This window comes from Athene noctua, chromosome 5 (assembly GCF_965140245.1).
Source record: "Athene noctua chromosome 5, bAthNoc1.hap1.1, whole genome shotgun sequence".
Classification (NCBI taxonomy): domain Eukaryota; kingdom Metazoa; phylum Chordata; class Aves; order Strigiformes; family Strigidae; genus Athene; species Athene noctua.
This window is the reverse complement of record NC_134041.1, coordinates 58,818,196-58,831,858: the sequence shown is the minus strand read 5'-3', so window position 1 is coordinate 58,831,858 and position 13,663 is coordinate 58,818,196. Positions and strand designations below refer to the sequence as shown.

The following is a 13,663-nucleotide window of genomic DNA, read 5'->3' as shown; positions in this document are numbered from 1 at the left end:
TTAAAAGTGGGTCTGCTCTGCAGCACAGTAAACTCTGTACTGTTACCCCAGATATATAATGTACTTCTGAACACAAAAGGCAAGCTGCTTTTTGAGTTCACAAGAAGCAACAGACCCATGAAACTTTCTGTTCAATAAAAAGTCAAGCACCAGATTAATCAAAATTATTAATTTATTGCAATTTTATTGCACTGTGACTACATTCTTGCTGTGCATTGCTAAGAAAATTTTCTCAAATGTATGAGTTTCCTAAAGTGTGCTGGCCTGTAACCCACTATGCTGCCTATTTTAAAAGGACAACCAATCTGCAGAACCAAATGGAGAAGCTTCTCTTCCTTGTTGATGGTAGCATTCAGAAATAATAAAAGATGCTTCTAAACATCCTTTTAAAGGGTAAAAGGGAGTAAGAAACTAAGGTGTGTAAATCCACGTATATTTTTTCAACTACATTTTCTTAGCTGGCCACTAGGCTGGTCTTAGCTAGGAATTCTCTTGGTGGAATAGGCACCTCTTGTATGCTCAACTCATCTGGAAATTCTAACAACTGTGCTGGCAAACAATACGCTTTACATTCACATTACTGATTTATTGTAAGCTTTTATGCTTCTGCTTGTAGTAGTATTAGAATCTATCAGTTGTGCTTCTTGTTTAAAACTATCATTGGAACCGTAACACTCAAAGTAATGCACATAAAACAGACAATTTGGAAAGATTTTGACCTTAGAAATATGGATATCTAAAAGAGGTGTATGAAGGAAAGTATCACATCCTTTCAAAACAAGTGATTGTTAACAAGCCTATAATTCACCCTCTCTATAGTAACAAATCATGAATTGTAAATTCCAGCTCTCATTTTCACTCAAACGCTGGTTTAACTATTCATCCTTTTATGATTTAAAGCTTTGTGTCTGTATATAACCCAGGTCAGAACCACAGAAGTGGCATTTGTCCCAGCAATTCCTCCCAATCAGTCTAAAACCATCTGGTTTTGCTGCATGTTTCTTTGCACTCAGGAGCACTGATTCCGACAGCAATGTATTTCTAATGCCGACGTGCAAAGAACTAATGTGGCAATTTGGATGCATACTGTGCTGTCTAGGTGTCACTGTTATACATCATGCTGGCTGAGATACCAAAGAACTATAACAACAACAAATACGAATGCATCATGACAAACTGTTGTATTTATGGTTTGTGTACATGCATAAGTCAGCTGCACAACCATCGCTGGCCACCACTCAGAATTCATTTATATGGATTGAATCAGCTTCTGATCATTCACAGAAAGATTGGCTTCTAACAGAAAGGCCCAGAGATGCAGAGCCTCCTCAATAGAAATACAGAGACACAGTCCAGAAGCAGACTTGTACTGAAACGGCAAGAATATTTACACAGACAAACAAAACCGTGGCTTTTAAATTCACGAAGCTTTCTTTTGTATTCATATTCTTCTTTTTATTATGTATAAGAAATCTCTTTATAAGGTTTCCTCTGATATTCCTAAACAACTGCACATCAAACACTTTTGGCTCAAGAAATCCTTCCTCTCACAAAGTTTCTGAGCCGCAAAATGTTGGATGTAAAGAGAGAATTATCATTGTATGTTTGTCCATTTGCTATACTCTTCCCCTGGCATTCATATTCAGCCATTACTGACAACAGGGTACTAGAACAGATTAAACCATCATGCAGCTGCTCAATGCATTCTTACACAATCAATATTTTTCTAATTTTTATATCTGTGTGGATTGTTCTCATTCTCTTTCAGAGAAGTTTGTTCTCTCTGTTGTGCTTTTTCAATCAGATAGTGAAGTCATAAATAATGAAAGTAGTTTTAATAGAAGCAATGGACGACAATTTTCACACAATCTGGATAATACACTACGTTACGCCCTATTACGCGTTTCCTACTCTACTTTTATTAAGTTTTGGTAATTTTAAGTACAAAAACTACTCATGTCCAGTGCTGCCATGTTTTGAAATGCCATATTAGAAATTAAATCTGATTAACAAACTGCTCCTGTTATCTCTAGGATTGGATGACTATGCTGGTATCTGTGTTTATCCTTTTGGCATAGTATCTGTATTTAGATTAAGTCCTTGCAATGTTTCAGCATGTTACTTCCTATATAAATCTCATTCTTTTTGATCATGCTATACCTATCCCCAAATTCCGTGTTTTTATTTGTGTGCAGATCACTTCTCCAATCACAACACAATCCATGTACAGCATTAATATTCTGCTTACTCTCCTGTATCACTTCTAAAGGAAACAAATAAGGAAGAAACAATCTCTGCTACTCACTGCCTAAATCTACTAAGTTTAGAATTTACTTACTATCTTAAACAGTCTATTAACATTAATATCAGTGCCTACACCAACACCAATCTGTTCCCCCTTCCTAGGCCTGACGATGGCAAATGACAAGCAAGAAGGAGGAGAGGACTAGGTGAAGACTGGACAAGATCTAGGTAAGCTAGGCAGAGAGAGCTGTGGGTATTCCCAATATTACAAGTTGCAGAAAGTTGCTCTAAGGCAACAAGCATTCTCAATCCACATCCTGCTGTTAAAGATAAATTGAGGTCATCCAATATCATAAAAGTTAGCCATACACTCGGGATTGAATTCTAAGGTTTTAGCTTAGAAAATAATTCCAATTTAGGGCAGTATTTACACGTGAAAAAAAAAAAAAAAAAGAAACTTTGAACACTTAAACCCAGTTATTTTGAAGGTGGCTAAACTCGAGCATGTGACTAAAAGCTTTCCTGAAGAAGATCCCAACCACACAGCAAATTACTAGTTGTATTCCTATTTTTGTACCATTCACTGATTTTGATTCTAAGTAGTAGAAACAAATGTGCCTAGAATTTTTATTTCTCATAAAGTTATGGTGCTCATAAGTACATACAATTTGGTTTTCCTCAGTATTTTCCTCCCTACTGAGCAATAACTATTCCTATGTTGTAAAAAAATAAGAATATTTTTCACTTCAAGGAGAAGTAAAGCAGCAATAAAAGTGTCTAAAGAGAAAGTTTCTTACAGAGTAGAGAAATAGGCACAGAAAAATACCATCCAAATGTCTTTCTTGTACAAAATGCAAAACATTTTCTTATACAAATTATAGCCCATGGTAAGATCATATTTTAAAATACTTCTATAGATAAGAAATTGAATCATCTCTTTATGATATATATATTTCAACACATGACTTAGCAGGTAATGGAGGGTGCTGATAAGCAATTGTCATTGAAATCTTAGGTCAGTCAGTTATCCACAAGTTAACAAATTATTTCCTATTATGATGCATCAGCCACTAAATATAAGAAATACAGAATTCCATTATTTTAAATTAGCACAGGCTACTTATTACCTTCAGATAAAATAACTCTGAAAATTGTTTATGTACAATATTTTAAATGATTGAAAGCATTTAAAGATGATTTATCATTCCAGAACAACAAGATCTTTAAAATATTTTTAAATCGGACAGAAGACAAATAACAGTAGTAAGTTAAAGGTGAAGGGGTATCTTGAATATAGTACAATTTGTCTCCAACATGATTTATAGACACAACCTGCAATATGATAGCAAAAAAATAAGGTTTTTCATGGAGGTGCCTGAGGTCTACAAATTCCATTACTGTCATTTCTTTTCCTTCTCTTAAATTTAATAACGTTTATTTTTAAAGGACAAAACAAATGTTGATACACATCCAAAATAGCTTATATAGAACTCTCTTCATAGTATGAACTTCTCATGCACTCATTATCTAGCCTTAAATCTACAAAATGTATAAAATTCATAGATACAAAAATTCACTGTTCTAAATACTGAAATTTCTGTTTTGAAATAAGAAGAATTTCTCATGCAACAAACAACAAATGGAATTGATTTTTTTTTTTATTAACAGTATCTAGAACACAATTTTAAGGAGTATTTTCAACTTGGTTTATTTTATGTAAACTGTCAATGTCAACAGTATCTTCAAAATACAATATTTTAAAATTATCTTCCAGTATTACATTTGAACTTAACTTCTCTGTGGGAAAAAAAAAAAAAAAACATCAATCCACAGCAAATTTCTTTAATACCTGACAAGAGGAATAAATGTTTTAGGCCTAGGGATATGTCAGCATCTGTAATGTGGTATGTGTCTAATTCATTCTGTAAAACATACCTTGCAGATGCAAACCATTTAAGGTAGAAAAGAAACAATAGTAAAGAAGAGAAACATTCATTTATTGGGTAAGTGATGCCTTAAGGAGATTCTAACCCAAAGCTTTTGTGTACATTCTAAAATGAAATGCTAAATGACAAGGCCAAAGACCAGAATGGATGCTATAAATATATTCAGAAATATGTCTTTATGCAAATTTAAGTTTGACGTAGGGATGACATTAGGAAACAATAGAAACAATTGATGCAATTATCTGACATTGAGCAGGTATGTGCAAAAGTCAGAAAAGGTAAAACAGTGTTCTCCAACATCTCATATGTTTTTATGATGATTAAAATTACTATTTAGCTTTGATATTGGCACAGCAAAATTGACACAGCTCACTAAGGGATTTCTGCACTTAGGTAATAAGCATTCTCATCCTCTCGGGTCTTTCATTATGACTTTCAAAAATGTAATGCTTTAAAGTAAATTTACTACAAGCACCTTTTCTACAACAATAAGAACATGGAGAACACACACAGTATCATTTTATGATACTCTGGAGAGCACTTGTGTATCATGTCCCTGGGAGGCAGACTGGCTAAACCATTCAGAATGTCTCCTGAAAATAGTGCTGTTCAGCCTATTTGCATTTCCTCACCACAAATCCTGTCTTTTAAAAAGTGACACAATTATTTATTCCTTTCATTCACATATGTTGAGATACAGAGGATAACCCAATGGCTTGGCCAGTCCCTCTAACCTAGGTGTAAGAATCAACTTTTAGCACACTTTAATTTCCATTCTTGTGGACAAAGTAACAGTGAGGTGTTTTATCTTTTGGTCAAAACATCAACGTGCCAAACTTAAAATCTTAAGAAAACCATTTTTTTTCCCAAGGAAAGGAAATTATCACAGAATATGCAAACAGCATTTAAGTACTGAACATTAAAAATGTAAATACTCACAGTAGCATGTTCCCCTAAGCGGATTTCCAAGATACCTATTTTCAGAGTCACAGCTGCAGGGGGGAAAAAAGAAAAACAAAAACATTTATATTAAACACAGTATAGTTTTAATAAAAATGCAGATAGAATATTTATGCCAAATAGCATGAGTTTCGTTACTGGTAGCACAAATACACGAAAATAAAAAGTATTTGATAATAGTTCTTAATTAGGGTGTGCTACTTTCTGGAGGCACCTCTCTTTATAAAAGAAACCCAGAGTGACTAGGCTCTTGAATAAAGCACTTCAGTCGTGTGCTTAAAGTCGGTGCCTATCGCAGGACTTACCACAGGTGGTATGTCTCCATTAATGAATGAAAGCAAGCCAGGCAGGGAGGCCCAGCACTGGATCTCTAATTATCCATGCTGCCTCAGTGATAACTTTCTCTCTCAGCTGGTTTTGATCTGGCCCTCTCCAAGACAAAAGCTGAGCATCCATAGGGGGGATCACTGACAGCACAAAGTATTCCCAAATATATCTCCCTCTAACATGCACACTCCTGAAAAACTACAAGACCAGGCTTTGCACCATCAGACACCTTCCACACCTCTTCATGCCATTCCTTCAGCAACGGAACATACACTTCATTTCCAGCCTCACACACACCACTCTGGTAGGCTGCAAATACATCCTTCATACAATTTCTAACTCTTTAAATACAGAAGCCAAACAAGAAAAAAGCCAAAACACCAAAATATCCCTACACATAAAGTAATTATTACATTTTCACAGCACTACAGAGGACCTAGAGGTGATCCAAAGCTGTGCTGTGTGCTCTAGAGAGGCTAGACCTAAGTTGTGTAGCTGCAACTAAAGAGGGCCTACAGGAAAGATGGGAATGGACTCTTTATCAGAGAGTGTAGCAATAGGACAAAGGGTAGTGTCTTTAAGCTGAAAGAGGGTAGATTTAGATTAGACATAAGGATGAAATTCTTTCCTGTGAGGGTGCTGAGGCCCTGGCACAGGTTGCCCAGAGAAGCTGTGGCTGCCCCCTCCCTGGAAGGGTTCAAGGCCAGGTTGGACGGGGCTTTGGGCAACCTGGGCTAGTGGAAGGTGGCCCTGCCCATGGCAGGGGGGTTGGAACTGGATGATCTTTAAGGTCCCTTCCAACACAAACCATTCTGTGATAAACAGACCATGGTAACCAGCTCTGCAGCTAGAAATTGTAGATATATATGCAGCACTACAAGCACAGCAGTGTCTCAGCTACTTTGTTTCTCAGAACTTCAGAGGCAATTGCTTCTCTTCACTGACCACCTAGGGCACTAAGTGAAATTTAGACTGAATACAATGTATTGAAGCTGCTGACAAGACGTGTACATGATAAGATCTGGAGAAATATCTTTCTTATTGATGAGTTGCGTAGTTATCTTCAGAGACATGAAATATCCTACAGAATTTCACAGTGATCAAACTAAGTTACATAACATTTCTGTAAAAATGCCAAGTACTTTAAATGAAAATGATTATCCTACTTTTGGTTTTCTTGGCTACTCTACAGTAGTCTCCAGCAAGATTATAATTTTCTATTAAATACCCAGAATGATTCATAAAACAAAGAGGAAAGCTTATCGCTGCCTATTGAATTCCATATAAATATTTTCCCACAGGAAATCTGGATCATTTAATAGTTTGGACTACCTTTTCATTACTTTGTTCTAAGAAACTTAAATTGTGAGATTTTTTTGTGTTCTTTATGAGTAATATTTAAAAAAACCTTTCTAACTTCAATGTCATATCATTTAACAAGTTGCAGACTGTAGAATAATGTTTGTATTTCTGTTGATCTTTTTAATAGTTTCCAACTGGTGATTCTTAACATGCTCACTTTTACTAAAAAATAGGCAAAGAATCTCCTTGACCCTTTCTTACAATATCATAAATAAAATAATCAACAGTAGCACTGTTGGAAATGGAAAAGTGGAAAAATAAATGTTCTGGATTCTGCCCTTGCCCACTCCTGGTCTCATGTCAGTGTGAGAACTCTTTGCCAGCGTCAACTATCCAGAAATTCAATGGTTTTTTAATATAGGAAATCTTTTGCTTAAATTCCAGAAGACCATATGCTTCACCTCTAACTGCAGCACACAATTTGTGGTCTTGTCCACAAAGACATTCTGGACCTAAGTCCCTCCCACAGAAATTTGAAGTGGGATTGATGCTGAAGCATCTCTCTTGCAAGTACTTATAAAGTAAAGAAGAAAATAATCTCAGGTAATAATACTGGTCTGCCTGAACACATTTTTTCTAAACATCACAAAACACTAACTAAATTCTTCACCAAACAGCTCTCTACTTAAAGAGATTAGGCTTGTAAAAATAGACTCAAGTGTCTGAAAGTATCTTTAGGTTGGCAATTTTGAAAGAAAGAGCTAAGGGAAAAGGATCATTTTTGAATGAAGAGTTTAAAAGAATTTCCTTTTCTTGTATGTAAGATTGTCATATAAATGAGACAGTATATCATGCAACAAAATATAATAACATGATAGAGATTATTGTAAAAGGAATTTTTTTTTTATTCTGAACTGTTTTGAAGGCAAAGTAGAATATTAAATACAGGCAGTATTGAAAATATGCTGGAGTTTTATACCAGAACACAAAAATATATTTTATATAAATGTGTATTCAGAATCTTTTCTCAGACAAGACACTCTCTCAGAAGGCAAGAAACTTACCGTTCTGCTCACTGATAATGGCACTGATTTATGTACAACATTGAAGAGCAGTATCTGACCACCAGTAACAATAAGGTGTATAACTTCCCATGAGGAGTGACTAAAATTCTGCTGTGAACTCTTGCTGGCCACAGCATTCACCTGTGGTGATTTGACCCAGGGTCTAAAAAAAAAAATCTTATTTTGCTCCTATTGCAAAACAGGAACTTTTAAAAAAAAAAAAAAAAGGCAAAAGAACTTGAAAATCTTTATGAAAAACAAAAGGTGTTTCCATACAGCTTCCCTTCTCCATTCAGTTGCCTTCTAATCACATGAAACCATCTCCTGTAGATTAGGAATTACGAGAACCCAGGGACTTCCAGCATCACATATACCTTTCTGATATTTATATTTTTATTTATATTACAGAAAAAACACATGAATGCATAAGTAAAATTATCTATAAAATCCATCTAATGCATCACAGGTTTCACTACTTAAAAGGACACACAAAAGAACGGTTAATACAAAAATTACTAGGTATGGAATATTTTGCAATATACACTGTTCATAAGCATTCACTCAAATCAAAATAATTACTAATTCCCTGACAATTATAGAAGTGACCTTCAAAAATCTTGAAGAGAAAATGGCAATGCAATTTTACAGCCAGCCGTTTCAGTTGTTTCAGCATAATGCATGATGAAATGATAAAATATGCATAATAAAAAAAGAACAGTGAATTACACCACAGCAAATTATTTTGATATATTATCATATATATTATACTTTCTGTATTGGGAGCCTCACAGAAAACATTGTACTCAAGGAGCTAGTGATCTTGGGCAAGGTATGTCTGATCCAGTGGTCCTTATCAGGCTTGAGAAGCCCATCTGGGAGCACGAGTATCTGCCATAAGGGAAGGTGCTGGAAGGCCCCCTGCCAGCCTGTGTGGGGGGCTGGTGGGTGTTATCAAAGAGAACCTTCCTGTTTGTCATGAGTAGACACAGTTTTGTTTTTACGCAAGGTAAGAGGCACCACAGTATGAGAGGGAGGAGGCACCTCTCCACAGACAGGATCTGTGCAGCACCCCAGGGGAAAATCTGTGCTGGGTCCATCCAGTGCTACGTGCACGCAGGGTTCCCAGCACCTGGACGGGAGTAAGATTTATGTGCTACCTCTATTCCTCTTTAAGGAATCCATCTTATTCAAACAGCTAGTTCATGATGTCATTTGTTGCCAGGCTTTACTGAAATACAGAAAAAAGATTGCACCACCTTTCTTATGCTCCCTCCTCTGTCCCTGAGTGCAGAACCATTTCATAACGTATGTTAGGAATAGCATGAGGTGGAGTTTTTACTAGTTAGGGAAGCCTACTTTAATTCAAATGAAAGATGATATTTAAACACTTAGTTTTCAGTGGAGTGAAAAGATGAAAGTAATAGGATTAGGAATAAAAAAAAAAATTGTTCACATATGTATGCTAGGTTCTGAATAAATTTAGTTTTGTCTTTTAATCCTATCCTATTTCATTAAGCATATGTATCGCTCTGCATTAGTCACCAATTATGGTTCCAATTACAAAATTTCCTATTCGCTGAATTATTTCCTTATGAGCTTTACTCATTGTAGAAATTTTTGTACCTTTTCCAAAAGCCAGCACACATTTGACCATATGTGAAGCTTAATATATGCCTCATATCTGTGAAATGGGAGCTACACTCGTTATTTTATGTGCCACAGGGCTATGATCATTTGCTTTAAGTGGTAATAATGAATGAGCGGTTCCACTCTGGCATGACTCCAAAGACACAGCTCCCATTTACAAGGACAAATGGAGGAAGGCTCCTACCAGGTTACGTACAAGTTCTATGGTTTGTTCCAATACAAAAGTATTCAATTCATCAAGCTCACTGACCTTCTGATGGCCTGCTATTAGCAGTTATTCCCCAACCTCTCCCTCAATTACCCTTTCAAAACTGAACCATTTTAACATGTTTCACTTTCTTTTTCTCTCCCCAGTTTTCCTGGGAGTTCAAAATAAAATTTATGGAAAAATGCATTACAAAAATAACTTTTCTCATGTTTATGACTGAGTGAATGATAATTTCTGGCTTTCTCTTTAAATACCATAAATATCTCCAAGAGTACATGCTTATATTAAGATTCACAGATTTGAGGGTCTTTTAATGAATGAAACACTTTTCTGAAGACAGAGTTTAGAAACGACTTTATGTTGAAGCTTAGAAATATGTATGATCTTCCAACCTTAAGAAAGATAAGAAACTGGCAGTAGAGAAATATAGACATGTCTAATTTTACTGTGCTTCCTGGGATCTCCCTTAAGGAAGGGTGTATGTTCAAGCTTTTCACATCAAGAAAACCACCAGAATATAACACCAACCTAGATCTAAACTTTCTAGATTAGCGATTTGGAAACATTCTTACAACAGCTCATCTAACCTTTGATCATGAAGCCAGAATTTTTGGCAGTTCTGCTGCCACCACTAATTGGTAAACCTTTCCTTTCAATTAAAAGTGAAGCAAAAACAGAGGGACGGGGGAAGGGTAAACTAACTACAGCTGGTCTTTCCTCTAGCTGAGTTTGTTTTTAATGCCAAACTTTCAGTGAAGACAAAAATGTATGTGAGACCACTCTAAAAGACAGCATTCGTTTATTCAACTAATTCCCTCCTGAGGCAGTTGTATGTTGTTCCAGCCTAGACACAGGCTTGTCAACTATACTGAGTATGTATTTACAACCCTTACCTCATATTTTCTCCTTACAAATTAATACAGACCACTTCCACAGAGTCTGGAGAAGAGCTGTCATCTTTCTGATCTACAGCGGGTCATAAACAGGCCTGGGATTTTGCCCAGGTTCTCAGCATTGCATCTACAAGAGGTTCTTGATAAATAAAGACTAATGGACTTAGACTATCCCTGGGCTTTGACTGGTGGCTTGCCCCAGCTTTTAGATGAGCACGAATATCTTCTAGGACTATGCTCAACTGCTGCTAAACTCTGTTCTAGCCTGTACTTGTCATTCTGTCCCCTGTCTAGCCAGTGGTCTTGCTCCTGCTGTCCTCCATCGTTAATTTTGCTCCTGATCGCCTTGCCCCAGTTCCTGAACTTGCACAACAGGATCCTGTTTTCACTCTGTTCTCCTGGTCCCACAATGGTATGATGCTACGGGGTTTCTGAATACTGGAATACTATTTAAAATAACATAATTTGGTTACGTGGGACACCTCGTAACAAAAGTTCAAACAGTGTTTGTAAAGCTCAACTTAAGACATCTCTAATCACATGGGTCAAGCCTGTGGCATAAGTGGACTGTTAAGTATTAATACATACTACTATATTACTACATCCTCAGCGTTACAAATATGCCCAAGATGCTGTGACTTCAGCTTTTCCAGATACATAGATGATGAACTTTTAGTAATAACAATGCAGTAACACTGGAGCTGAGCACAGATTCACACACATGTATTTACCACCCTGCTTGTTGGTTACCCCCCCCTTAGAAATCATGCAGAACTTCCTATTCTAAAAGCACCCTTTCAGCAATGAGAAAATTAGGTGAGGTATATGCTTAACTATAGTCAATAATGGATTGGTTGTATTTCAGAACATTCTGGAAGTGATGTCATAGAAATTGCAGGTTTTCAGCTCAAGAGTGGTGACTCACAGATGAAAGCACCAACCTCAGCTGTTCTTGGGTTATTAACGGGTCCAGAACAGTGAGTAACATACCTGAAATTCCAATTCACAGTGGATCTGGATGCAAGAGAACAAAAATCCCCAGCTCTTGACTTAGGTCTGCTTGGTTTCAGTACCTTTTACACAGAACTGCCAAAAGAGCAGCCACATCTTCTAACATCAACAGCCCTTAAAGAGAAATGGTCAACAGCAATAAAAGTGAGTGACCCCACAACCAGCACAGTTATGCTGCACCAGCCTGCTCACGTATGGAGAGTTCAAGCATGTTTAAAAGTTTCAGAAGCAGCATCATTCTCCTGCAGAAATACTAAGATTCAGATGCAAGAATTGAGCTCAAATAATACATTAAAAGAAAAATATGTATTGTCAAAGTTATGAGGGCTTTGTGATTTTCAGAGAATAGCTTTGTTTAATTCTTATTACTGTATTTTTTATCCTGCTACTATAATCTTTATTTTGCTGCAGTGAAATACACAAACTAATAATCTATAAATGCAAATATATTCCTCTTATAGCTAAGGGCCTGCTTTTTGACTGTAATGACATTGCACTATGTTGCCCCAATGTTCTCCATTAATACTGAAGTATGCGAATAGTTCTCTAAATTTTTTTGAGCTAAATAAAGCATCTTTGATTCTAATGAAAAAATTGGATGCTTTCACTTTTCTCAGTGCCAAGATCCTTCCAGTCATGACCAAAATTTCTGCTTTAGATATAAAGAATTATGAGCCTACCTCTTAAGATAATAACCTAAAAAGGGTAAAAGGTACTAGGATTTATGTTTCTAGTTAGGACTTTTTAATAATGTGGGTAAATGATTTATTTGTTTCTTCTTGTAAGTGCATATAACGATGTCTTGAGACAATGTTTTTTCTAAAGATCAATTTGTCTCCTCTTCATATAATTCATGAAAGAGATCTAGGCTGATCTCAGCAAAAGAAAAATATTGTCACTTCATAAGCAAATTTTCCATTTCCAGATTTCTCTCTTGCTATTCAAATCCTTCTTCCCTGCAAGATCATGAACCCTCATTATATGGGTTTTATATACTCTTTGATGTAATATTTCATATCACTAAATACATTGTACTACAAGAGAAAATAAGCTTTCAAACAGGTGACAAACTTGTCACATAATTATATAATTAAGAGAAATTGATTAAAATATAATTTAAGATTTTCTAATAAGCTCTAGATTATATTTTCATCTCTTTTTTATACAAGAATTAAGTAACCCATAGCCATCATCTGGAACTATCTGGGTAAAAAAAAAAAAAAAAAAAATTGTTACTCTTCAGGAATCAAAGGCCAAATGGATTTCACATGCCAATGACTTGACACTGCTTACTCTGAATCAGAAAATCTCATGTCTGTAGCCTTACCCTTTACTTCTGGTATTCTCCTTTTTCTACAAATGACCATGGGTTTGGCAGTGATACACACAAACTTTTATATATGTAAAAGGATGAACTTGGAAAAAGCAGACTTCCCTCCTACCAGAAAATCTTCTTTCAAAGTGGGGGGGAGGAGAAAAATACACATTTCTTCTCTCACATTTTTGACCTATCTCAGACATCTCTCCAACCCTAAGAAAGTAAATGGTAAAAATATCCCAGACAATTCAAAATGAGATGCTATGTTGACACTGACCTGAACCACATCTCCAAAAAACATTAGCATAGTTTTCTCAACTATTTCTTTCCTTTTAGCTAGAATTAGGTGGAAGCAATTGTAAAATAATCCAGAGTTTATGAATATTTATGACTTCTCAAACTGAAATGCAGCTTCTCCTAAATTTTTACTTTGTGAAAATCAGCGAACAGTTCACAAAATTTACGTTTCATTCTTTAAAAAATATAAGAATTGGTGAAATGTATTAAATGTTAACTTAATATCAACAACAGAGTATTCATGAATCTGCATCCCTACACATAAGCAATTTGTAAAAAGTTTCTTTTGCAATCATTTTTAATATAAAGTTCTCCTCAGTGTAACATTGATTTTATTTTCAGTAAAATTCCATAGAAAGAAATCTTGCTAAATGGTCCATCAGACCACATCAATATCTATAAATATATCCAATATGTTATTCTTCTAAGTTATTTTCCTGCCCAAA

The 13,663-nt window shown here is 35.7% G+C and overlaps 1 protein-coding gene across 9 annotated transcripts in view; it reads right to left on the bottom strand.

The window, feature by feature from the left end:
• Positions 1-13,663, bottom strand: part of ATRNL1 (attractin like 1) — a 520,660-nt gene that overhangs the window by 321,672 nt on the left and 185,325 nt on the right. For all 9 annotated transcript variants that reach the window (XM_074907807.1, XM_074907805.1, XM_074907804.1 and 6 more), the window contains one exon: positions 5,130-5,182. In XM_074907807.1, coding sequence (XP_074763908.1) covers positions 5,130-5,182 — 53 coding nt within the window. The remainder of the gene's footprint in view (positions 1-5,129; positions 5,183-13,663) is intronic.